Source organism: Spermophilus citellus (assembly GCF_964194105.1).
Source record: "Spermophilus citellus genome assembly, chromosome: 7".
In the NCBI taxonomy this organism is placed as follows: domain Eukaryota; kingdom Metazoa; phylum Chordata; class Mammalia; order Rodentia; family Sciuridae; genus Spermophilus; species Spermophilus citellus.
Window position 1 is genome coordinate 62,914,017 of NC_138188.1, and position 27,858 is coordinate 62,941,874.

General features: G+C 34.8%; 1 protein-coding gene across 1 annotated transcript; it reads right to left on the bottom strand.

The window, feature by feature from the left end:
* SERPINI2 (serpin family I member 2) lies at positions 1-27,540 on the bottom strand (the record flags this gene model as incomplete). Its single annotated transcript, XM_081302218.1, has 8 exons — positions 1-77; positions 4,702-4,791; positions 7,370-7,456; positions 10,709-10,806; positions 20,811-21,003; positions 21,085-21,279; positions 22,680-22,910; positions 27,294-27,540. 8 exons carry the CDS (start codon positions 27,538-27,540, stop codon positions 1-3), a joined length of 1,218 nt encoding a protein of 405 aa, XP_081158344.1.
* Positions 27,541-27,858: the final 318 nt, after the last annotated feature.

Below are 27,858 nucleotides of genomic sequence, written 5' to 3' on the forward strand. Positions count from 1 at the left end.
TTACAATGAATCTAAGTCTCTTCTCTTCACGTTTTGGGTGTCAGGATTTGTCACCCTTCCCATAAAAAAAATTGATTCTAAGAAAAGAAAAAAAAATACATACACATACACACACTTTAGGTATTTCTGAAGAAAAATGTTTTTTAATATTTTAAGAATCATTTAGTCTTTTTCTCTATAGGCAATGTCTAATAACGGAACCCTCTTCTTTGTCTAAAATACATAACTAGATCATTATTAATCATTTTCTGGTAATTTATGAAGAAAATTAACTTCCACCACATTCATCATGGAAATGGTGTTAGCACTGGTTTTCATGTAGGAAAGCAAAAATAAAGTGAGAGAGAAGTGCTCTTCTAAATATAGAGACCCAGTCAGGCAAACATAGCATAATAAAATGGTGATGAGCACAGTGGAGTTTCAAATTGCAGGCATCAGCAGTCATCTCTCATGCACGTAATGTAAGCCTCAGGGTTAAAAGTGCATCTCACCAGTTCTCCCCCTTCAGCTCTGAATCAAAGCTTACTTTCCTGCTAAAGACAATATTTTCATATCACAACTACTTTCAAACCCTCACAAAGATGATATAGTATAGAGCATAAATGCAAACACCTGTTTCCAGACATTCTGTGTTTGCAAGTGAAAAGGAACAAAAAAGTAGAGGGCAAAGTAGAAATAAATGATGTATCAAATCTATTCACCTTTTTAAAAAAAAATGGGGAAAGGAAAGTGGCTAGAGGTCAATGTCAAATAAATTCCTTATAGTTGGATGTAATAAAGATTAATTTCAAGAAAGATAAAATAGATTTTGCATCCTTTGAAAGCTAATTAAAATGATATATTCAAATGTATTTGACATTATAGTGGGAGTGCCCTATTTAATTAACTCTTCCCTGTTCGGTCAAAAGACACACTTGTAGAAGGGCCAATAATGTGGAAATAGACATAATATCTCCAAGGTATTATTTTTCTTTTTATAAATAATTATACTCAATCATGCCTTGCCTCAAAATCTTAAAATTATTCTGGGAAAAAGAAAGTAAAAACCCCTATTTTTCAGAGAGATAAAGATACACATACCCTTTTCCCAGGGTGAATGATACATTTAGTCACACTAGGAACCAGCAGTAACTCTGGTATCTTCATTATGCTTTGGCATGAAGTGCTTTTCAGAATTGTTTGGGAATTCTTTAAAGTCACTTTCACAGACACTGGTCGTATAATTGAAGCCATAGTTTAAAAACTAAGACATTCAGAAGTGCAGGGCATTGCACACAGCCATTTGTCCCAGCCTTCTCAATCCATTTCTTTCACCAATGAGACCACATTTTGAATCAAATCTTCACACAGTCACCAATCCAGTCACCACTAAATTGGGGAGATTACTGAAATGTCTCCTGACATAATAGCAATGGACTTGGGAGGTAAGGCAAAGCAGAAACCACTATCTTTTTCTTTTTTTCCTCTCCATGCCTCCTTTTAAAATAGGAAGCATTTAAAACATTTTAATCAACATATTTATGCAGCAGCTGTGTCAAATGTGGGCACCTTTTATCTCGTAATATTAAAATACATAGCATAACCAAAGTTAATGATCAGAATGAAAAATTCCATATCCTACAGTCCATTCTCCCTTTGACCAAAGGCCTGAAAGAGTTCTTAATGCAATAGTTTTTATTATGTGTGAAGTTCTACTTCAAAATCATAATTCACTGCTTTCCCAGAAATGGCACATTTCATGTAACATCTTTCACAATTTTCTCAAAGTCTATAAAGCAAACCTACTTCCATAGCCTAGAAAAAGAAAAAAAAAAGTTCTTCATTTTACTGGAAGTTTAACTTAGAGCTTTACATAAATATACTGCAATGTACAACATGCCTGATACGAAACTCCAAATAATATATAGAGTTTGCACAAGAGGGCTGTTCGGCCAAAAGAAAAATTTAAATCTAGATAAAAATTGGTTGCACTAAACCTCCTAAAGTCATTTATCCTCGAGCTTCAGAAAGAGTCAACTGAATGCATTTTATGTAAAGCCTGAAGCCCTTTAATAGTCCACCTTAGTGATGCTAAATCACCATCTTCCCATCTTCGTTAATCTCACTGGTTTCTTGAGTTCATTTGTGAGAAAAAATAGATAAGTCACTAAGTGTATATTATTTTAAGATAATAGCCTATCTACATTTTGTATAACAACAATTTATAATTGTTAATACATGCATGGCCATTTGTTTTAAATAATACTTTAAAGGAGTAACTCTAGAAACTCTCATTACAATAAAGATCATAAAACAGTGGAAAATGTCATTAAGGTTTGATAGTTAAACATTATCACAAATAAATAAATTAGTGGATTATTTTGGGTTTTGGGCTTTCAGTGCTGTTTTACTAAAAGCTATTACATAGCCTTAGAATACAATAAGTCATCAACTTGGAAAATAGAGTCAAACATAATTATTCTAAATGTCACTATTTACGTGCTTTAATGCAGCTTCATTTCTTTCTCTTCTTTATACTCAATAATTACATAGTAAGTGTAAGAAATTAGAGTTCTCCAAAGGTTAAAGATAGATAGATCAAATGACATACTAAGAGCATGCTACAGGGACACTGCTACATCGATGTTCATAGCAGCACAATTCACGATAGCAAGATTGTGGAACCAACCTAGATGCCCTTCAATAGATGAATGGATAAAAAAAAGGGGCATTTATACACAATGGAGTACTACTCTGCTTTAAAAAATGACAAAATCATAGAATTTGGAGGGAAATGGATGGCATTAGAGCAGATTATGCTAAGTGAAGCTAGCCAATCCTTAAAAAACAAATGCCAAATGACTGCTTTGATATAAGGGGAGTAACCAAGGACAGGGTAGGGACGAAGAGCTTGAGAAGAAGATTAACATTAAACAGGGATGAGAGGTGGGAGGGAAAGGGAGTGAGAAGGGAAATCACATGGAAATGGAAGGTGATCCTTAGGGTTATATAAAATTACATATAAGAGGAAAGGAGGGGTAAGAGAAAAATAATACAAGTGGAAGAAATGATTTACAGTAGATGGGGTAGAGAGAGAAAAGGGGAGGAGAGGGGAGGGGGGGGAAGGGGGATAGTAGAGAATAGGATAGACAGCAGAATACATCAGTCACTAGAATGGCAATATGTAAATCAATGGAAGTGTAACTGATGTGATACAGCAATCTGTATACGGGGTAAAAATGGGAGTTCATAACCCACTTGAATCAAACTGTGAAATATGATATATTAAGAACTATGTAATGTTTTGAACGACCAACAATAAAAAAAAAAGAATGTATTTGAACACTGACATCCACCACTAGAATCGGAGTTGTATTAATACAATCTCAGCAATTCTCAGACTGTTCCATTATCTCTGAGATATAACTTTCAAAAGGATCTGTCAGCACTAGTTTCATTGAGTTAGAAAGAGATATTAATACATCCCTGAGTGGACCAGTATCACTGACTCTATTTAATCTAACAGATTCAGATTCTGAGATTAACTATGTCTCTTTTGCTTGTAAACCAGTTTATAGAGAGAAACTTTTTCAATTTTCCTTCCTTCATTCATTCAGTCATTCACTTATTTAAATTTATTGATTCATTTGTTATGAAAATTTAGTATGTGTCAGGCATAGTATGACAGTCTTCACATATTCTTTTCTGTTTGTTGTTTGTTTGTTTTTCTGGTGTTGGAGAGCAAACCCACAGGCTTTTGCAAGACAGACAAGCCCTCTACCACTGAGCTACATTCCCAGCCCCTCAGGTGTCCCTAAATTTAATTCCATGAGTGCTGATGTTATTTTCAGATTGATAATAAAGAAAATGTAGATTAGAAAGTGTAAACAACATATCTAACCACTACTAGTTAATTGAGGTGGAATTTTTGACATCCAAGTAAGTCCATGTTCTCAACTTCTAGGAACACTGATGTTTTCTGCAATGTATTTTGCCAAATACTGAGCTGATTAAAATATAATTTCTGCTCTCATGGGGTTTATGACTCTCACATGGCTATTATGACTGCTGTGAAGTCCTACATACATGCCTAGAGACCATTTTCTCACTGCACTCACATTCCTGGCCTTTCTCTTTCATAAAAGCAAGGGCCAAAACCTCTTTAGGTAATCTGGATTTCCATATGTCAACAGTATGCTAAATGCCAATCTACTCCACCACAGAATCTTTTGTGTTCTTTGTATGTAACCAACTCATCTTTCACCAATTGCCCAGATTGATCGAATATAAAATTATATTCAACCCCTCACTTATTCTCTCAACTCCACAACTATCTATTTCCATTCCATTGTGATATCATAGAAAGAGAGCTAACCTCAGTTCCTACTCTGCCATTTTCTAGTTACATGATCTTAGGCAAAACATACCTTTCTCTGAGCCTGTATGTCATTATTAGTCAATTATCTTACCTACTAGCATGGTGTCAACTTTGGAGATAGGAATATAAACTGGCTACATTCCATTTTAGCCATAAAATTACTAGGGTGGAAGCCATGATTACCATTACCCTATTTTAGGCCCTCATCCTCCCTAAAAACACAATGCCTGGTACCTAATATATACCTAACAGCATCTATTGAAAGAACAAATAATTTCAGATATGTAGACACCAATTGGCAGCTTAACTTAGGAAGTACCACAAAGAATTTTCCAGAAACATACCAGTTGGGTTATTCTTCATAATGAACAGAAATGGGTGATTTGCTATAAATTGATTTGGAGTCAGACTCATGATCACAGGGGTATGTATGCCTACAAAATAGAGACAGAAGTTATTTAGATATTCACTTTTAAAAGCTCAGGAAAGAAAATAAATCCAAAACACTTTTCACAGACAAGAAAGGTCATTTTGGTTAAGGAGTTAACATGTGGAAAAAATAACCATTTTCTAAATGCTGGGAAATCTGCAATAAATTTAAAAACCAAAGTGCAGAAGAATAAATATTAGATCATTCATCGAATAATCCTAGCTTCACATTTATGTTCAGTGAAGAAGAAAGTCAGATACTAGATTCAATTTGGTGGAAGCAGTTAGAAAATGTCATGTTTTAAACAGTAATTTTTCTGCTCACTTTTTATTTACATTATATGATTTATTCTTACAATGTTTTCAATTTTTAATTTTGATCCAGATATGTTTGCAATTCATTTTTATACTACAAGCTTGTGGTAATCACATCTGAGTTCAAATTTATTTTGTGCTTACTCTTTCAAAATTATTCCATGAGCTCAGAGCTTTTAGGATTCATGTAGTGAATGTACATGAGATTTTTGTTACAATATTAGAAGCAGAGATTTGCTACCTTAAAAATTATTTACAATGATAATTGTATCATGTTGATCCATTATGGCATTTATCAATATTTTGGATGGGAAGAATTAAATGGTTGGATGGCTTTTCTTGCAGATGAAATATGTCGGCACTTAATCAGTTACTTTCTTTACCAATAATGCAAGGGTTTTGTATAATTTTTTTCAGACCCAAAGGAAAACAAAATTAGCATGTATAACCAGAATCAGAAAACAAGTCAAATATAACATTACTAATATAACAACAAAGGCATTCTTCTATCTGGAACATCAGGGCTGTACTGCCTAAATTACCAGTGAATATGGGCTTATGTTTGAATTAGTGAGAAGAATCAGAAAAGTCAAGTCAGTTTGACTCCCATTCTCATTTACAGTGAATGTCTGGACTTTGCTTCCTGAGCAGCCTGTAAGCAAGCCTTCTTCCAAAGTCAGGAAACTCAGGCCAACTATGCTGAGGTGTAATTCAACAGGATCACTGTGGGCTCTTATTGTCTTCCCTTAATGCTCGCTGCATCCTCCTAAAGAGAAGCAGTGGAAACTAGGAGAAATAGCTATGAATTTGAAGCCCAAAATCATGATTTTAGTTCAAACTCTGTTATTAATCAACAGCATGACCCAAGGAAAATCACTTCATATTGCTGGACCTTTATCTTCACCAATATTTTGAGAGGATCCAACAATGACCTAGAAGAACTTTTCCAGATCTATGTAAAAGCAGCTGGAGAATTTTTTTTTTACATGGGCCAGCAACCTCATCCAAATGCATTCTTCTGATCTCTCCAAGGATTGATACAGCTCATCCCCTACAATCTTAGTTTCTTGAGCACAGCAATGCAAAGCCTTTAGGAGATGACAAAATGGAAGCAAGAGTGCAGTGTGTCCCACCCAGATGTCAAAATCCATTGGCCCTAAGCAGCTTTACAATTTAATCAAGAAATTACTAAGTGGATATAATTTTTTTTTTCAGTACTGGGAGTTAAATGAGCCCAGGGGTACTCTGCTACTGAGCTACATCCCCCAGCCCTTTTAATTTTTATTTTGAGACAGGTCTGACTAAATTGCCAAGGCTGGCCTTGAACTTGCTATCCTCCTCTCTCAGTATCCATAGTGGCTAAGATTAAAGTGTGCACCAAAATGCCCAGTTCCTTTCCCATTTTTAATTGACTTTAAGAGTTTTCCCCATTTTTTTCAAGTATTACTTATATGCAGTATAAATATTATTCAAAATATTGTTTGTTCAAGGAAGTGAAATATAGAGGAATGATTCTTAACCTGGAATGTACACAGAACTACATGGTGAGTTTGGAAAACCCAGATTCTGATTCAGTGGGTCTGGAGTTAAACCTAAGACTCTGCCTTTCTAACAATGGCTCTTGTGTGATGCGATTGCTCTTATTCTATGCACTGCATCTGTAGCAGTAAAGGCAGACACAATCCACAAGGAGAAAGAACTAGTTCTCAACCTTGATGCACAATGGAATCACTTAGGGAAACAAGAAAATATTAGAAGCTGAGTCTTACCTACAGACATATGATTCAATTATTTTGAAGTGTAGTCTGGGCATAGGATTTATTTTTTTACAGTTCCCAGATGATTCTAATATTCAGCTAAGTTTGAGAGTCCCTGCCATGGATATAATAACAACAATTAAATTAGAAAAAAAATTAAGACAAACTTTGTGTAATAAAAGAATGAAATTAAACACAAGCACTTAAGACTGAGCACTCTTAAATAATAATGACTTTGTATGTGAGCCCTAAGGTTTTCTCCATCAGTCGTATCTGCTAATTGGCAGGTAATATAATTTGCAAATGAACAAATATCAGTAGATGAGCCTCAAGTCCTAATCAAATCCCTTCCCTTTTGCATAATTCTGTTACTGATTAGATGTATGAACAACTTATAAAAGAATTATCCTTTTTTGTTCCCTGCAGTATGATACAAAGAAAAGAGAGATCAGAACACCACCAAATGACCAGCATCCTTCATCCCAGTCTGCTGAGAGACCATTTGTCCTACCAGTTGATGTTGCAGCCTCACTGCCATCTTCATTTATCTCAAAGAAAACTTTCTGCACGACATGAGAAACATACAGCTCAGATGAATCTGATGAAAAACATTAAATATTTAAAGATTAAAATCAAGAGTCATTACCTATTAAGTCCCAGATTAATTTTATTTCAAATGAACAAAGAACAGAAATCAAACATAATGAATTCCTCTTTATTCAGTCAATTTTCTAGAAATAAAAATGCTTTGAGTTTAGCTCATATAGGCATGACATAGATGGAGTTTAGGTTTCTCCCTGATATATGAGGTAAAGATTGAAGAAGATAAGCATCAAACCAGGTATCCCACCAAGTGGAATATTTGAATGGACAAAGGGTTTTGCCCCCTTAACCACGATCTATAGACAGAGTGAAAGAGGTTTTCCAGATTTGAATTGAGGCATACCTTATGTATTCAACCTCAAAGCCGCCTTGCCTTTTAAATTCCATATTCAGTTTTGATCTGAGTTTAAAACAAAATTTACTTTCCTTCAAGACAGTGAGGCTATGAAAATCTGAAGAGCTTTTGTGTCATCTGTTACAAAATCACTTCAGAGCTGTGCTTTAAAGCCTGTTAAAATTTTCAGTGCAAGAGAGTGTCTTACAATATTTTATTCTGGTATGGATTTGAACCGAGAGGTAATGTCCCTCTTCTCCCCTTGGTGGAACTCATTCATGTATATGTGATGCATATCTGGTATAAGAATCTGAAATAATAGTCTCTTTGAGACGTGGGAAGAGGGGAAGCCATGAGATTATAAGACATGTCAAGTCTGCTTTGAAAACTAGGTAGATCCCACAGTGTTCCTCAGAGGGTCAATGGATACATGCTCTAGAAAACCCCCTGGCACATGAGTAGCTTGCAATAAATACCACTCAAATAAGTTAATCAAAGGATGTGAATATGCCTAGTGTTAGAGACCTGTAACATGGAGGAAAGGGGGCATCCACAATGTCAGGGTGGATCAACTGAAACATAGGAGAACGGATTCACAAGGTCAAAAAACTAAACAGCTTCTTCCAGTATCACCTGGAATAAGACAGGAATCATAAATAAAGCACAGAGTAAATGACCTCAGAGCCACAACAAGAGCTAAAGAGCAGTTGGTAGAAGAATAAAGAATTTCACACACTTCAGCTACCCACTGGCTCCCGCTTAGACTGAGCCGCTTTGTATTCCACCTCATTGTGGAAATGACAGATTAGGACAAGAATATGAACTCCACAAACTCACTGATTTCTAAGCCTTTGTGCCAACTATTTCTCTTACATTTCTATGAAAATTCCAAGTATGTCACTGTTAAATTAAGAGGACCAGAGAAAACTTTGATAGCTTTGATATAAAATGTGAAAATGAAAATTAATATGACACTTTTTCACTGGATTTTTTAAACACTTATTGAGCATTTACTATGCATTAAGTGAAGTAGGTGATTTACTTACATGCTCTTATTTATTGCTCCAAAAGTCACTAAGATATATTATTTCACTTAGATCAGAAAATGGAGATTCAATAAGGTTAAGTACTTTACTAGAACTGGCAGGAGAAGTAACAGTAGAGTGAGAAGTTAAAATTTTTGTGCAAGAGAATAACCCTGAGCAGAGAAGGGTTATTGAATCTCAATGAGTGAATTGAGATTCAATTGAAGGGTTATATGAATCTCAAAGTTTCCAAACTAACTTTATAAAAGTATTTTATTCAAAACTTGTGCACTGCATGCATATAAGGTAGCATCTCTTTCCTCTTTCATGTATATGTCACGTATCATAGTGTTGAACCAGATCAGTTTCATTTAGAGGATGTTCATGACGTAAATGATCGGTAGGGATAACAGCTGCAGTGTCAACACTGGCTGGAGCTATTCTATTTCAGGTAATAAGACAAAGTCAGAGTAGTTAAAGCAACTCAAATAGGTAAATCAGGAGGAAGAGAGCAGAAAATCCTGAACATTTATTCTTCTCTGCTCAGAGTTATTCTCTTGCACAAAAATTTTTATGAAGAATTTTGGAAGTATTTTCTTGAATCATCCTGTAAAAAGAGATGTTATAAAAGTCACAAATTGCCAGGAATTTGCACAATGAGTAGCTATTTGAAAGTCTAAGGTATAATGAGTGAGCTTCCTATGGGCAAAAATAAGTTTAAGAGAAAAAAAGTGCTTGATTTATTAAAATAAGTGTTTGGTTTATTATAGGTTGTTGAGGTGGCTGTGTGCCAGGGCACATTTAGACAGCACTCTATTGTAGTATTTAATGTTGACTGTCTCATTTCTGGTGCTGATGAAACTGTCAAAGAAGTCAGATCTATCTGGCACTGTGAGAACAAGTGGCTATATCATGTGTGAGGGTGATAATGAACATCTATGTCACCTGTGAACCCCATTCATCTCTCCACCAGGAAAGCTCATTCCTTCCATTCCGCTACCCACATAATTGATGAGTGACTAGATTAAGGAATACCTCTCCAAAGTCCAGATGTTTATATAGGAAAACACAAAACATTTCCACAATATTTCCACATGCTATGATACAAAAACCAGACTTATATCAAGGTCATTTTATAACACATAAGACAGAATTTTTAAAAGAGTAACTTGTGACAAATTGGCCCTCTTCATCTATTTTTTTTCTCTTTAGAGAAAAAAAAATTGTTTGTTTGTTTGTTTTTGTTTAGTCTTTTGAAATACTGAGTGCAACCAAACCCAGAAGAATTAAAACACTGTCCTGGCATTGTTGTGCAAGCAAGCTCCTTAACCACACACAATTCCCCAGGTGCAATTTAGCATGAAAGCTCCCTCTGCAATTCTTGTCAATCCAAAGGAGTCTGTTGCTAAATCTGCCAGCTGCAGCATTACAATTTCTTGATCCAGCAGCTTGAGGATGTCTACTCCATGGGCTCTAATATTACTGAATTAACATTCGGAAATTAGTTTATTAGAGTTTTATTAGCTCTGCTTAGATGAGAGACTCAAAGTTGTAATTCCCATTATTCTGATTAAGAAATACAAACAGCAGAAATAACAGCCCACATAATACACTTACCTACATCGTTTTATTGAAAGTATGGTTAGAATGCTTATCTAATATTGTGAAATGTTTTTTTGAATTTCATTAAGGAAAACATCCGAGATGCAAAATAGAGTGCTTGTTTACAGACAGATCAACATGCCCATAACATTTATTCACTGTGTATATGTATGCTGGGAATGAAAGCTCTTTCAATTTTATGATCAGTCAGTTAATATTAAGATCAGTTAGTTAATACTAAGAAAACAAACTAATATGACAATAGAAAAATTATCCATCATACTACCTGTTATTCCAGAAAGGTCACAGCCACCACTAAATATCTCAGTTATGTTCAAAGAATACAAAGCTTCTTTGAAGTCTAGTGTTTGTTCCACTTTAAATCTGTTTAAAAAAATGAAAAATCTTGAAACACTGCACATATTTGCTAGCAAACTGCTTTTTTAATAAAACAGATGACTTGGAAGAGGTTATACTGTGAAATCTTTTGTTTTCATTCTCCCAATTACATTTTTTTTCACATTTCACATCCCTTCTCCCCAGTTTCACCATTCATTCAGTACTGGATTGCTAATAACTTGCATCCTACATAAATGGCAGGTAGGAATGATGAATAGAATACTCCATTTTTTGAAGTGACAATTACCCAGCACAACAATTCTATCTAAATGTTCAGTGCTAGCTTCTTTCTAAGAAGTGTAGATTTTTCCCTCCAGCCATCAAAGATGGCTCCTGGCAGACATCCAGGATACTATTTGCAGAAAACCAGAGTCCACAGTTTATGGGGAAGATTGTTGGCTACTGAAGTACAGACAGCGTTTGTAACCAGTCAACCATCCCACCACTGTCACAGTTGATGTAGCTTTTTCAGTTGATGGACACACCTAATATCTTCCCAATGGACCCTGTAAATCGGTCAGAGAAGGAACAGAGTTCTTTCAAAGGAAAGGAAAGAAAACTTACAGAAAGTTTGGGTTGGGGTGGTACTTCCATAGCAGGGAAATAGGACTCCAGTATTTGGCTCACCCTCTGTTCCTCACCTATGACCAGAGAATCTCAAAGATTCTCTCAGGCACTGAACTTCACCACCCATGTCAACATAATGGAATTCAGCAATCACTAAATCTTATGTAAATAAAACGGGAAGGAGGCTAATACTTTTTTATTTCATAAATGCTTAAAGCATTTCAAAATTAGATTGGAAACGTTGTTCATAAATGAAAAGACAAATGTAACATTACTAAACAGGAAACTATGATTTCTACATCTGTGAAATTTCCAGCAACTCCTGATAAGCATCTTTGCTTATGCCTGACAGGCATTTGCCCCTAAACACCAGTGTACGGATGCAGACACTATTACTCAAGGATCCTTGCTTATCTAACAGGTAAGCTCACTTCTGGGGCTAGAAATTAGCTTGGGCAATCAGTCTAATCACTGTTTTCATTGGCAAATACTGAACAAGCTTCTTAATTATAATTCTTCAAAACAATGAACATGCTGTGGCAGAACTTTACTGGGTCTAAATTATTTCCTGGTAAAATAATGCATACTTTTGGGAGACATTAACTCATTCAGAACCCCAGCTAACAGGGAACAGGTGCAACATGCATATTAAAATCTACTTATAATGAAAATAGCTTCTTGTATGCCAACTATTTTCAACTTCTTCCTTGTAACTTTTTACTAGGAATGATAAAATGCAACATGATGGTTCTGAGATTTTTTTCTATTTTTATTATCATATTCTTTAAATTAAATGGAGTATGGGCTTCTGAAAGGTGAAAAATATATTTTCTAATACACCTACAAATTGACTATTTTTAGTGTAATAGTCCAACAATTTTAGGATAATGACAAGAATACCACAAGACTTATTATAACTTCTAATAATGTCTAATTATGAGAAAGTCATTTAAATAATAGCCCTGCTCATAATATAGTCCAAAGAAACCTATAGCAATGGAAATCCATTCAGCCATTTAATAAAAGTATAATTTGCAGTCTATTTCAAATTATCCATAATTATTGAAGTCACGAATAGCCAGGTATAAAGGAGCACTTCTCTGAGTGAGGCACTTAATATAGGTTATATCTTCAATCTTCTCAAACCTTGTGGGATGTAAGCATTATCATCACCATCAAATAGAAGACAGAAGTAGCTGGAGAAAGTTGTTTTCTAGGCTCGAGGTGAAGATGGGTGCTAGAGGTGTGATTTATACCCAAACCAGGACTTAGGGTCACCCACAAGAATAAAAATATAACCAGGTACAGTGGCGCACTCCTGTAATCCCAGCAACTCAGGAGGCTGAGGCAGGAGGATTTAGAGTTCAAAGCCAGCCTCAGCAGATTAGTGAGGCACTTAGCAACTCAGTGATACCCTGTCTCTAAATAAAATATATAAAAGAGCTGGGGATGTGGATGTGGGTGCTAGAGGTGTGATTGAACACCCCTAGGTTCAATCCCCAGCACCAAAAATAAATAAATAAATAAATAAATAAATAAATAAATAAATAAATAAATAAATAATAAAATGAATAGAAATGCAACACAATTCTTGACAGTTCTGGGCCTGCTCTGTTATGTGGGTGCATACTAGCTTCCGGTCCCCTGCCAACCAACTTCCTTAGGGTATATGTATATGTGTAGGCTGTAGGGGTGAAATACCCTTTGAGCCTCATGGGCTGAATTAAAAATACTTTCTATCACATATGAAACATATCTTAACAACATTTAATATATACTTCTTATTATTCCCATTTTTATCAGTGTTGAGTAGGTCAGAGCATTGTGCAATCATTATTCATCATGATATATTCATATTTGTATTCCAACTCATGTTTCTCATGTTCCCTACCTCTCACCCATGCATAACTCTCACTCACCCACTTAGAGATAGAAGGCTGGCCACCCCCTGGGACTTGATTCTAGTCCAGCAAGAATGTGACACTTTAGTTCCTAGGGCAAATGTTCTGTCCTTTGAAAAGTCCTGGTACAGCTGCTCCAAATCTTTGATCTTGCTCTATCACTGACCACTTGTTTTGTCTGGGCACCCCTCATGCTTGCCTCACATGACATCTGTTTTCTGACTTTTAGCTGTCCTCTTGCAACTTTTTCTCCACCATTTATTAACTATGTAAACCTAGGCCAGGCATTCACCTGTGTGCACTTCACCTATAACCTGAATATAAAACTCAATGTCTATCAAATTTATTGAAAAGATTAAAGATAGGCGGGCAGCTCTATGCTCACCAAATGCCAGAATTCAATGAGATTAATAATACAAATAATAGAGTTAATATTGACCACTAAAATTGTATATACATGATCTCATGGAATCCTTACCACAATCCTACAAGGCATGTATTATCATTCTCCCACCTAAACAGTGAAACAAGAATCTTAGATCAATAAAGAGATTAAAGTTATAGTTAAAGGGTGGCAAAGCTCTTGGGTCTTCAATATATTCTATTTTCCATTATTTGGTTTTAATGGTTTATAAAATATACTATGAAATGTCAGCCACATCATTCAATATGTACCTATCAGAAAAAGAATAGTACCCATCAGAATGAAACTATGCCTGTTATTTTTGTTTTTTAAAGAGAGAGAGAGAAGCAAGAGAGAGAGAGAAGCAAGAGAGAGAGATATTTTTAAATATAATTTTCAGTTTTCAGTAGACACAACATCTTTATTTTATTTTTAAGTGGTGCTAAGGATCAAACCCAGCACCCCACATATGCCAGGCGAGCGTGTTACCACTTGAGCCACATCCCCAGCCCCATTTTTATATTTACTCTTGACTAGAACTGTAGTGCTTAATAAGTATAAAGACCCAGACCTCTGAAAATTTGATGACATCTATTAAGCCTCTCCCAAGGAAAATGTAAATTTGACCTTATGTGCATAAATCAGTAAATAATTTTATTGATTTCAAGGACTCTCCAGAAATCCATGGTGTCCAGTTAAGGACCGCTACAAAGGAATGAGAAATCATAGCTCTTACATTTTCTTAGCAAATCAAGCTTAGACCCTCAAACCAATCTATTCCTTCATGGCCTGTATCTAGTCACACATTCCATTAATGTTTTTCTGTTTTACCAGTTACTCCCCCAGGTAAAGCTGTTCCCTTTAAGCACTCATTACTGAATGCCTGAATCTTTGCAGTGTTTTCTTAAATGATCTTTGGGATTTCAGTCTGTCCCTCTTTTCCACATTCAGAACATCACTACTTCTAGTTTGAAGCAACAAACATTGATTGAACAACTACCATTTTTCAAACTCTTGCTTTGTGCTGGGATCATAGAGAAGAAACATGCATAAATCCTCAAGAGGTTTACAGGCCAATGGGAAAACAAGAAAACAGCGTTAGCACAATGACCTTGAAGAAATAAACACAAAAATCTTAAAAGAACTTTTCCCAGCAGGGAGAAAGGAAGATGTTTGTGGATCTTGCATAGAGAGATCATAAATGCTGTCTAAAAGCCAAAGTTGGTCATAAAGAAAAATAGAAGCTATCCAGAAAAAAATGGATACAGTGGGGATGGGATGGCGGGGGAGTGTGAATTTCCGACAAGTTATCAGTATGTAAAAGACATTGCGATTACCAAATATTTCTTTCTAAAAGACCATCTTAATCATTCAACTGACCTGGATAATTGCAAGAATTCCCCATGGTATATGAGACTTATCCCTTTTGGTTCTTTTACAGTGAAGCTCTGAAGTCTTTCTTCTAGGGAACTTTGTTTATAGTCAGCATCTCTGGTGCTCCCACCTCCTCCTGGGACTGTCACAGGGCTCACTGTGTATACTGTTGTTTTAGTACTTATTGTACACTGCTTTAGTCTTCATAAGTTCCTTGTGGAAATCTTACCTGGCTCCACTTATGTAGTAATGGTCCTATAATGCAGGAGCATATCTATCACGTTACATCTGTCCCACATTTTGCCCACAGTAAGGTCCCAATCAATCTGTGTTAACAGGAAATACATTTTCTAAAAAATAATCAACTCAGGCTATAAGGCTGTGTGCCAAAGACATGGGAGTCAATCCTGTCTCTCCCAACAGTGGTTGAATGCAACCAACTTACTACTTTCAAGTGTCTCCATTTTCTTATGTTTCACAGATGAGACATAACCAAGTCAGACAATAGAACCATAGCATTTGATATTAAACGACAAAAGCTAAATCTTTTATAAAGTTATAAGTGCTCTGTAGATGAAAGTTACTGTGTTTTTTAACCTGATTTTCATGTATTAAATGATCACCTTTGCCCATACACATAATCATAAAAGCATATTATCAGAATCTAACATACTGCAAGTGTATGTTAGACTCTCCAAATTAGGAAATTTTAACCTCTAAGATATGTATAAGACTTCATATTACAGCTAGACAAAGTAATAGAATTATTTTAGCTAACATCCACTGGGGGACAATTCTAAAATTAGATTTCTGGACTGCTAGAGACAATAAAAACCAGTTAGCACCCTAGTATTTTTAGACTGTAGTCTGTCTTATTGGCCTCAATTCTATCTAGTTATATATCAAAGAGGGGAAGGGGGAGTGTTTCTCAGTGACTATCATCTAAAGAGTCACATGTTCCTTCCTGCTGTAGCTTTGATATAGGTGCACAATTAATATTTCTGTCTTTGGTGTTTATGACATTTTTTCTTGAAAAAGGCATTTTGTTTTACAACATAAAATTTAGTATAGCTGGTGTAATGGGTTGAATTGTGTCCCCTGCCCCCCGACACACATATTTTCCCCAAATCCATGCGTTGAAGTTCTAAACCCCAGCTGTAATTATGACTTTATTTGGAAATAGATTCCTTATAGAAATAATTAATTAGGTTGAAGTCATACTGGAGTAGGTTGGGTCCTTAATCCTTTATGACAGGTGTCCTTAAAAAATTTGAGGTGGGCACAGTGTCAAACGCCTATAATCCCAGTGGCTCAGAAGGCTGAGGCAGGAGGATCACAAGTTCAAAGACAGCCTCAGCAACTTATCTAGCCCCTAAGTAACTTAGCAAAGGCCTGTCTCAAAATTTTAAAAATAAAATAAAAAGGCCTAGAGATGTAGCACTATGGCTAAGTGCCCCTGGGCTCAATCCCCGGTACCAAAGAGAGAGAGAAAGAGAGAGACAGAAATCTGAGAATGACATGTGAGAATAGATGGCTACCTCATAACAGAGGCAAAGACTGGGGTGGTGCATTTGTGAACAGAGGAACACCAAGGGATTGCGCTCTGCTACCAGAAGCTAGAAAGGGACAGGGAAGTGTTCAATGCAGTATCAGAGAGACAGTGGGCTTGTGACACCTTGGCTTTGGACTTTTAAACCAGAACTGAGAGAGAATGAATTACTATTGGATTAAGTCACCTAGACTCTTATGTCATTTTGTTACAGTAGTTCTGGGAAACTAAAACAGTCACTTAAACTGTTCCCATGTTACCAAAATCTTCACTCATCTATTTGATAACCAGTATAACCATTCAGGTATAAAAGAACCACAGCACTGAGTGATAAAATATAAATTTGTCAGTCCACACAAAATATTTATTGAGCTCTTCTAATTTTTTCTGTGCTGAATACATGTTTTAAAATGGGAATTTTTCAATTTGTGAAGAAATTGTTAATTTGGGGAAAATATATATTTTTTTACTTTTCAATCCCTGATTTTTATGTTCAGGAAACAATCCAACAAATATGTTCTGGTGGACTAAAATTGTTAATGAATTTAACATGTGAGAAAAATCATTCTTTTAAGAAATTAGAAAACATTCTTTTAATGTAAAGTTAATAATTTTAAATGTATTAATGCAATTAAATCATTGACAAATTTTTAATCCTTTGAATTAAAAAAATCTAATTTTTTTCTTCTCTAGAAGATGTTTCCAAATAAATGGCTGATTTCCTTTTCTTAATTATGCTGAACATATGGTAAGGAGGGTCAACTTTACCAGGATCCTCATAAGAAAGTTATTAAAACAAGATTGGAAAGTTGAATTCTGCTTGAGATATTTAAGATTAGATAAAGAGACATAATACAGAATCTTTTTTCTGTGAAAATATTTATATAATTTAACTCAATAGTACTAATTTAACAAATACTATATAGTGTGAAATGTGCTAGGGGCTACAGAAACCAACATATACATAACTCTCTGTTCAAGAACTTACACCTTAACAGGGTATACAAGAATGTAAGCAAGAAATTAAAATGTAATATAATAAGTGTTTTGATGTAAGTTTGCATGAAGTGTTCTGAAAATGAAGATAAGTAATGGTTCTTAACTCGACATGTTTGAAGAAATCTTAATGGAAGAGGTCATTCAAGAGAGGGACCTTGAAGGATAATTGGAAATTCTCTGGTCAGACACCATGAGAAGGACCGTGGTGACAGAGAAATAGAAGTTGAAAAAGACTGAGAAATCAGAGAAGATGATGTTTCTCATTTGATACTGGCTGGGCAGTCATCTTAACAGAAAAAAAATCATTTATTTAGTATCTTCCATTTGCCAAACTTTATGCTATGAATAGATGTGATGAGATAGTGTAAGTGAAACCATCACCAAGTTTTTAAAATCTTTGATGGCTGGAATTTTTATGAAAAAATGGTGTGCTACTACCAACTACTGTTTCTGTTTTTACATAAATGAGGATTTCAATTCACCTTTTAATGTAAATTGTTTACATTGGCTTTTCATTATGCAAACAAATTCAATGAGATAGAGATATCTGAGATTATGAGGGTATAATCTATTCTGTATAATATGAAGATTTCATTTTCAGTGAGTGTTGAAATCTACTGCTATAGATTCCTTCCACACCTGGGAAGTTGACCCTAGACCGGTGGAAGGAAATCTGGGTTTTTTCTTCCTATGCTGGGAAGAGTTGGAGGACTCTGGATGTAGAGTCCTGGAGGAAGATTCTGGAGGAAGATTCTGGAGGAAGATGATGAAGAGTACTCTTGGGTGAGGGATGGCCCTGGTGCCATGACAATGGCATGCTATGGATATCAAAAGACGGGGAACTTGGTACAAGAAGTGTCTACACCAGGAGAATAGTCATGGTGCATACCCAGCTTTATCACCACACTTCCAATAAACTTTGGTTAAACGCTGATGTTTTCTTACTTGTATTAGTTTGCTAATGAATAACCACAAATTGGCTGCTTATATGTTTTATCTCATAGGTATGGAGGCCTGAAGTCCAAAATCAAGGTCAGTAGTTTTGGTTTCTTTGGAAGGATGTGAGGAAATGTTTTATTTTCTGCCTCTCTTCCTGGCTTATAGATGGACATCAACTCCCTTTCTCTAAACATCACCTTTCTTCTATGTGGAACTGTGTTCAAATCCTATTTCCTATAGTCAATTAAGTTTGGGGTTCTTGCATAATTAAAGAATTTGTTACTTAGAATCAAGAAATAGGGGATACCTTGGTTATAAGCATAATTATATACACTTTATATTGATAAAAACTGCAACTAAGAATAATCCAGTGACTCTCCTAAGACCACACTAGTACTACATAGTATAGAGAGTTTTAAAATTCAGTATTTTTTTTGACTCTAAGACAGTGATCTTTCCAATGCAGGGGGAAAAAAAGAATAAGGGAAAAGAAAAAGTAACTTTGGAGTTAAACAATTTAATTTCAAAAATTATTATTTCAATTATTAGAAGGTAAACTATCTGTCACATAAGCCATTGTATCCCCAGTTTGGCATAAAGTAAACTAAATAGGAGATAAAATATAAATAATATATATTCTTTGAGCTAAAATATAAATAATACATATTATTTAAAAGATTGGATAACATTCAGGTAGAGATTACAGATGGTAGGAAATTGGAAGAGAGGTTGGAGTTCGTGATTCAGACTTCCAGAGACAAGAATTACAGGGGAAAATAATATTTCTCAGAGGAATAAGAAGAAATTCTGAAGATAAGTCTCTGGTAAACATTTTTTATTTGAGAACAGTACAGGAAAAAAATAAGTCAGGGAGCAGAAGAGAGAGAAAATGATTAGTGGTATAAGGAATAAAGGAAGAAATATTTTTTTAAGGTGATTAATAAGGTTGTGGGTGTAGCTCAGCGATAGAGGGCTTACCTAGCATGAGTAAGGCAAGACCCTGATTTCAGTTCCCAGCACCACAACAAATAAAAAAAAAAAAGGATCATTAATAAAAGGATGATCTAGAGCCCACAGGGAGAGTAAAGCATCAGATACTTCTTTCTCCAGAGTACCAAGGAAGGTAGGTAAAAAGAAGATTAATAAAGATTCACATAAATTGTTCGGTGATAGGTTTTCTTTAACAAGTATGAGGTTGAGACATATGCTGAGAGTCAGGGAAACCCACCGAGAGTAGCATATGAAGAGAGAATGTGCTGGTGTGGGGTGGGCATTAGTGAAGTCTCCAGAGATAAACAACAGGACATAGTTCCAGACTTTTTGACACTGGGAATGACTGACACAGATGCAGAAGCTATCTAAGAGTTGTGGAGTTTACAGAGAAATTTAGAAATCAAAGAAGAGCATATAATCTGTTAAACATCTCTCCTCTTACAAGTTCAGATGGAGTGTGGATTGGGGTTATTTGGGCACAGCTTTCACTCTGTAGTCAGTTCTGTCCCTTAGAGGTATGATATCAATGTTTATAATCATTGCTTTCTAGGACCATCCTTTGCAATTTCCATGTTGTATTAACTATGCAAAATTGACTGTAAGATTCTATTTATAATTCAGTAACTATTGGAGCACTCTTTTGTCAAAGGTGATTTAGCACATTTTTAATGGTGAATACACTATCATAAATTACTACAGAATTTGTTTTCTCTGAACAAAAAGTATTTTAAATTCTAATGAAAAACATATTAGAGAAGGATAAATTTGTAAAATAAAAAGATGATAATTCTTTTAAATCACTGAATTCTAAATTTACAATATAATTCTTCATCTTTTTTTGTGGGGTATGGGGGAATTGAACTCAAGAGCACTTGTCCACTAAGTCATATCCCCAGCCCTAATTTTGTATTTTTATTTAGAGACAGAGTCTTACTTAGTTTCTTAGCATCTTGCTAAATTGCTGGGGCTGGCTTTGAACTCATGATCCTCCTGCTTCCACCTCTTGAGACGCTGGAATTACAGGTAATGCTTCATCTTTTTCAGAGAGAATTAAAACACTGAAAGTCAGTTCTCACATAGAAACTACATTGGCAGGGTAAAGACTGGCCTTTGCATCCATTCTGTGGAGTAACATTCTTAAATATGTTTTCCTTTTTATTTATGGCAATAGCCTTCTCAGGCATTTGCTATCTTTCAGCTGGCTCTTCAAATATCTCCATAAGCAGAAACATAGGAACTAGGATAATAAAAGGAAATGACCAACCTAGGGAGTCTTATTTCCACTTCTTCTTCCTGCATCTCAGAGAACCATTTCAGGATCTGTTGAGCAGTAATTAATTTTTCTACTTTTGCTATGTTCACCTCTTCTGCAGGAAGTATGATGATTAAACTAAAGTGGTCATCCTTATAAGGCAATTCCAAAACCTGGTATTTCATGGAGGATTCAGAAAAATAACCTGGAACCAAGGAAATAAATTATTAAATGTACTTGGCAATTACCAAAGCCATGCTTTAAGAAGTAGGGTTTCTCCTATTACCATATTTTGTTTTCAGAAGAGCCTTCATCATTGGAATTTTGACAGCTGAACCATCTTTCTTAGTAAAATTCATCAGCTGCGTGTCCTCTTTTCTAAATTGCTGCTTCCAATCCCCTTTGAAATAGATAGCATTCACCAAGACAAGCCGAGTCAGGGGTCCAAATTCTTCCCCTGAAAACATGTTTTTAATTTTTCCTATGAAGGAGTAGAGAAAGAAACAGGAAGAAATATTCAATAATGATTAAGTGGAACTGCTTTAAAGAGGATTAAAGCAAAAATGCCTCATGCAGAGATATGTTGGACACTTGTCTTACAATCTAACCTTAGTAATTTTGAGAATAAAGAGAGATGTTATAAATTATTTCATTAAGAAACAGATGCAAATGGATTCCACTAGGAAATAGGAACTATGTGCTGGTATTAGGCAAACTCAGACATAAATGGATTATTTTCAGTGAGATTATTTTTATCATTTGTCTTTCAGACAAAAAGAACAAAAACAAAATATTTCTTCCTTAATATTCATTGGTTATTATTCAGATTTTATTTTAAGGTTCTCCAGCAGGTTGATCATATTTAATAGGTTAATGGTACACTCAAACTTGCCACACTTGTGTGTACCATTGGAACAGAACAAGAATGGAGAATGCTAACGTAATTTTTCTAAACAACCAGTCTTTCATTTCTATATATAGTAAGTATTTCTAAGTTAGAATAAATAACCACTGTTGGGTGTCATGAAGCCATCTAGAGACTTCCTGATCTGTATCCCTGTGGGACACTGTTCACCACACGAAACTCAGATTTTTAAACTATGATTCCCCCCATGAGGCTACCTATAAAGATTACAGAGAATCTAATACTATCACAAGTTTTGTAGTTTAATGAATAAAGAAACAAACTACTGTTAATTAAGGGCCTGGTATGTGCTTGTTACTTCACAAACATTATTATCAAAACTTCCAATAATCCTAAAATGTTTTATAGTATCTTCATTTTAAAGTGGGCATAGCTTATAACTTCCTAAAATATTCCTATGTTCCTTTGAACACATATCTATCTGACTTTAAGCTTACTACATCCTATTTAGGCTTTGCTAGTCATGGACATGGTAGTCTAATCTTTAATTTAAATACATGTTTTTAGTAGAACTATTAACATTTATTATTAAACATTAACATGGTCAACTAAACTGTGTTAATTATTTACAGTACATGTGGGAAAAAATCCATTTGGGATTGACGGCTTTAACTTCTATCTGACCAAAGATCTTCCTGCTTCAATACTTGAAAAATCAATGCTTAGACATTATTTTTAAAATTAATTATTTTTAAAATTCTTCAATTAAGAATTGTGTAAATAGATATCTTTCAAAAAATTATAAAACAATTAGCATCTTTTTTCGAAGCAGCTTATAATTTCTCTTGGCTTTAAAATTTAATATTAATTTAAATAATAGTGAAATAGGAGATTTGATCCTTCTGATCCAAAAAAGTGGAAGAGTTAAATATACATTCATTATCTTTTACTCTAAGATATTAAAAACTATGATTACAATGGCAAATAATGGCTTTATGAAAAATGGAAAACTTTACCATCTGTTTTGCTTTCTACCCAGGTACTTATTGTCTCTGCACAAGCCTTTGCATTCTGAAAATTCACCAGTTTTATAGCACTCTGAAAAAACTCCTTGTTGCCATGGAGATACTGTTCCTTCACAGTGAATCCTTCTTGAAGGTAGAGGGCATTGGCAAGATTAAATGTAAATTCTTGTTTTTTCTCTGAGATGGCAGAGAAAAATGACTTCAACACAGAAAATTCTTCTCCTAAAAAATAATTATAACGTATACTGACATATTGAGCAACATAAAACAACGGCATTCCAGTTTTGTTATCTAAGCGTTTTGATTCATATCACCATTTTTTGCACCCTTAGGTATAACTAACAATCTGAAGTTAGTATAAATATTTCAAGCATTTATCTCAAGCATTATTTTTTAGTGAAATCAACTTTTATATAGGAAAAAGAATACCCATGTCGATTCAAAATCTGACAAACATGAAACTATGCATTTGTACAGGCTGAAGGAAAAATCCCTCTTTATAGAGACATTTAGCTCATTTTTAGTTGTTGGAAATTCATATGTAGAATCTTGATCATTCCTTAAGATGAATACCCAGTACTTATGGAAGGGGAATGCTAATGGATGTTGATGGGGTATGGCAGCTATGAGCAATCCTTTTCAATATTACTTTCATTTCAGCGAAAGAACCACTCTCTTTTGAGTAACTGTGCCTGTCCAGGTTTTGAAATGTGCAAGGTAAACACTATGATCATCTCTAGAGATGGGTGAGAATCAGAATTGCCTGTTTCTTCAGGTTCATGAATCTATATATTTTGTCTGTCTACATGAACAATAAACATCTTTAACTATTCTAACAATGGCCTCTAGATAAATGAGTCAATTAAACGTGTCTTTGTACAAATAACAACATCCCTGTCACTGGGAGCTGCAGCTCTGTGGCCTTACACCTGGACCAGCTGTGTTGGTTACATTTCAGTTCCTATTTGCCTCCTTAGCTTGGTGTTCTGACACAAGTACAACACCCTTACCATAGCCTCGGCCAGGTATATTGCATTATATTTCAAACTAGAATCCCCCACTCACTAGGACATAAAGACATAAAAGATTCTAAATAAAAGAATTAGCTTCTGTATAACTAGATCTGAGTTTCAGTAACTCTTTACAACACTGGAATTCTTTACATAAGGAAAGGAAGGCAGTTAATCTATTTAACTTGTGTACACAATGATTACAGATGCAATCATTCTTTGCTCTTTGAAGCTTGAAAAAATATCTCAACAGCTGGGAAGCTTCAGAGATTTCTTAAGATACCAGAGCTTCTCCAAAATAATTAATTAAGGTCAGTAGAGAAGCAACAGAATTTGAAACCAACTTTCAGGTCAGAAATGAAGTGACAGAATTTGAAACTAATTTTCAGGAATTTGGAATTTATGAGCATCTTTAAGGAATGGCAAAAAAAAGGAAAGAGAAGAAAAAATGGTTCTAACTCATTTGTCAGAGCAAACAGATTTATGTCATGTACTTAAGGTTTAAGACTATGTGACAAACAGCTGCCCTTTGATAAATCACTGGACTCAGAAATCAATGAAAAAATGTCACCAAGTAGCACAAATTTGGAAGAGAATATAAAGTTATCTGCTTTATAAGTTTGATTTAATTTATAGATTAATGATCTCATTTAGCACAGATCGAAAAGAATGCATATACATGACTCCTAATAAGCAATGAGAATAAGTTGATTTCATTTCCTAAAATAGAGCTATAGAGAATCCACAGACCATGGGGTGAATGTGACTCTGGGGGTGATTGTACCAAACCTCCAGATAATGTTCTAAAATTTTAGTACCTGTTCTCTTCTGCTAGTAAGAGTTCAATAACCAATTCTCCAAAAATGAAAATACAGTAGTCATAGAAGTATAGATTATCTCAGCAGAAAGGTCCAAATAAATCACTTAATCTGACCCTCCTTTCTATAGTGAGAAACCAGCTCCAGAAAGAGGAAGAAACTTGAGAGGTGACATGACTTATGCCAAATCACAAGGTCACTTAATTGCAGAACTAGGATTGGAATTCATGTTTAGTCTCAGTCTCTCTCTCTCTCTCTCTCTCTCTCTCTCTCTCTCTCTCTCTCTCTCTCTCTCTTTTTTCTCCCTTAGTGCTGGGGACTGAACCCAGGGCCTCACTATCTACCATTGAGCTACATACCCAGCCTAAGCTTTCTTTTCATAACCCTCTTAGCATAAAAAACCACTTTCAATTCAGCCTCTGATCAGTCAGCAGAAACAAAACAAAATGGAGCATTATCAAATGTTCAGCAAAAAGGACAAAGTAAATTCTAACCAGGTGTTTTGACAGGGGGAGAAAGGAGAACTGAGCACATGAAGAGTCCCAGTAGACCCCTCACTTGTATGCCCTGTAGAACAAGCAAGTGTCAACATGGAAGGGTAGGGCAGGCCCCACAGATTGTCAGGAAAAGCAAGAGGAGGACTAAAGGTAAGGCCAGGACTAACGTGAGTCAAGGAGATGCTCGTCTCAGGCATAAAATTTTAAAGAGATGCCAAAAAACTCAATAATCAAGATGTATGCCTCAATGCAAAATTAATGCCAAAATTAAAATTACTGCAAAAATTTTGATGAACAAAATATAAGATCTTTCAATAAAAAAAGGATTGGTATTTCTGATTTTTATTTTTAGCCTTGGTTTCAGTACATCTGTGTCAGGCACTGTCTTTGGATCTGTTTGCCCTTTGTTCCATACTAAAGCCTTTCTGCTCACTTTTTGGATTGCTTGGGCCTTTTCTCTAACTCTGTGTCAGTCCCTCACTCTATTCCATTTCCTGTCCCTCTTTCTCTTATTTCTTCATTTTCCTCTTTTTTATTTTCTGAATTTTATTTCTCACATTTTCTCCACTTTTGACTGGGTTTCTTTACCTCTGGTGCTTTTCCCTTGCTCTGTGTCACTGCCCATCACTTAACGAGGCACAATGAACCGTTCTGGTACATGTTGTCAAATGTATTAAAGTGTTAGTGTTTAATTGTCCATATGTATTCTTGTACAGAAAATATTTAAAATGTCATAATTATACTTACTATCTCTAAGCCTCACTGAATCATTTTTGGAATTAGTCCTGGCAAAATTAGTTAACTTTTTTTTTTTGGCCTCAGTTTTGTCATCTGTATGGCAAAGTTGCATTTACCATATAGAGTAATTATAAATATCAAATGAGATACTATATACCAAGCACACAAAACAGTGGCTGATACACTATATGTGTGTTTGATGGTGCGTGATTATTATGATAATTATTATGTTCGGAGCCATAGCTCTTAAGACTTCTCTTATTAAGATGCCTGCAATTCAATGAATTTAGATTTCGGAGGCTCTAATCTTACTACCTTATCATGGAATCAACTTTACATATCTTCATAAACATTCTATTACTTTTCAAAGCAGTATCATGTGATTTAAATGTTTCTGGGAATGGTGTAATGGGATTTGCTGAAATTAATCAAGAATAAGTTTGGAATACAGTGGCTTCATTACACATTATTCACAAAGGAAAACTCTTGCAATTAGCTTATCACCAACTTCTTTTCTGTATAAAATTGGCTTTATTTGAAATGAAGCAATTAAAACCTTGTAAATAGTATTTTCAGAAAAAAATAAATTCCTAAATATAGCTACTCTGTGATAAGGCTGAAATTAGTCATAATGACTAAATTTACAAATTAAAAATCCAGATATCTCCTCTAATGTTGGGGCCACATTATCTAATAGTGATGTCAATGTTTAAAATGCAAACCACTATGGAAATTGTGAGCATGGCCAGGAGATGTTTCAAACAGGATGTCAAAAGAAAATAGTCTCCGGCATAAGCCTTGTGGGACTCCAAGCAACCAACACTTGAAGTAAGAAAAACCTCTGATTGATTATTTGAATGCTTTTTTTCAAATTTTCTTCTAAAATTATTGAATAAGCTCTTAAATACATAAATTAATGATTTTCTTGGTTTCCCCATGGGTGAAAGTACGTTTTTTAGAAGAAAGTATGGGAAACAACCTACTGAAGAAGGCTTGAGTAAATGGAATGTCCATAAGAGGAAATAAAGTGCAACAATATAAAATTGTATTTTGATTCAGTAGCATGATATGGAAAAATGATTTCAGAATTTTTGAAGGAAAAAAGGGTTAGGGATATAGCTCAGTAGTAGAACACTGGCTTAAAATGTGTAAGGTCCTGGGTTCAATCCCCAGGACAGCAACAACAACAAAAAGAGAGGAAGTAATACGATTATTATGTCTATTATTACACGTGCATATACACACACAGCATAAGCTCAACTTAAACTGACCAAAACAAACACATCAGAAGAAAATACAAACATGTACAAAAATTGATGTCTCTATAAATGTTAATTTCTTAATAAATTATTTTAAGCATTTTCATTGGGAAACAGTTATAGGTGAATGAAAATTACATTTACAATTCTCTATTTTATTAAAGTTTTGTATTTTCTGATATTTTTTCACTTGTTCAAGTTTTATGACCTGACCTTCTAATACTTAAAAAATAAACTTGACCATATCTTGTCAACTATAAATAATCTAGTGTATGATTCTCACCAGTTGGGGTTTCCTGCAGCTTTAAAGTTCGTTTTATTTGCTGAAGTGCTTTGCCTTTTGCTCCCAGTTGTACCATTCCAAGAGCCAAAGTTGTTCCAAGCGGGGAAAATACAATGTTGTTCTTGTGAGATAAGCAAATAGCTTGATAAAGATCCACTGCAAATTCAGTATTTTTTTGAGCCAAGGGTCTTGAGGCTTGACTTCCAAAAAAAATCAACAGGAGACTCCACAACAAGATTTTATCCATTTTGACTTCTGTTTATTGTAATTTAAAATATTATTGGCTTTTAAAATAAGATTTTACCATAGTATTCTACACCCAGCAAAAGACTTTCTACCCACTACTAGAACTTTCTATCTCATTACAACATACTACTGCCAGAAGACTCTGCAATGACAGTTTTCTGACCAAACATCATCAAATAGGAGAAACAATTTATATGGTACTGGTATTTTTTATGTTCCTTCAAGATGAGTACAAAATATATTTACAGTTTCTTAAAATCAAAGGAGAAATGATAATTATGGAGCATTATCAATGGCAATATTATCTTTAAATAACCAT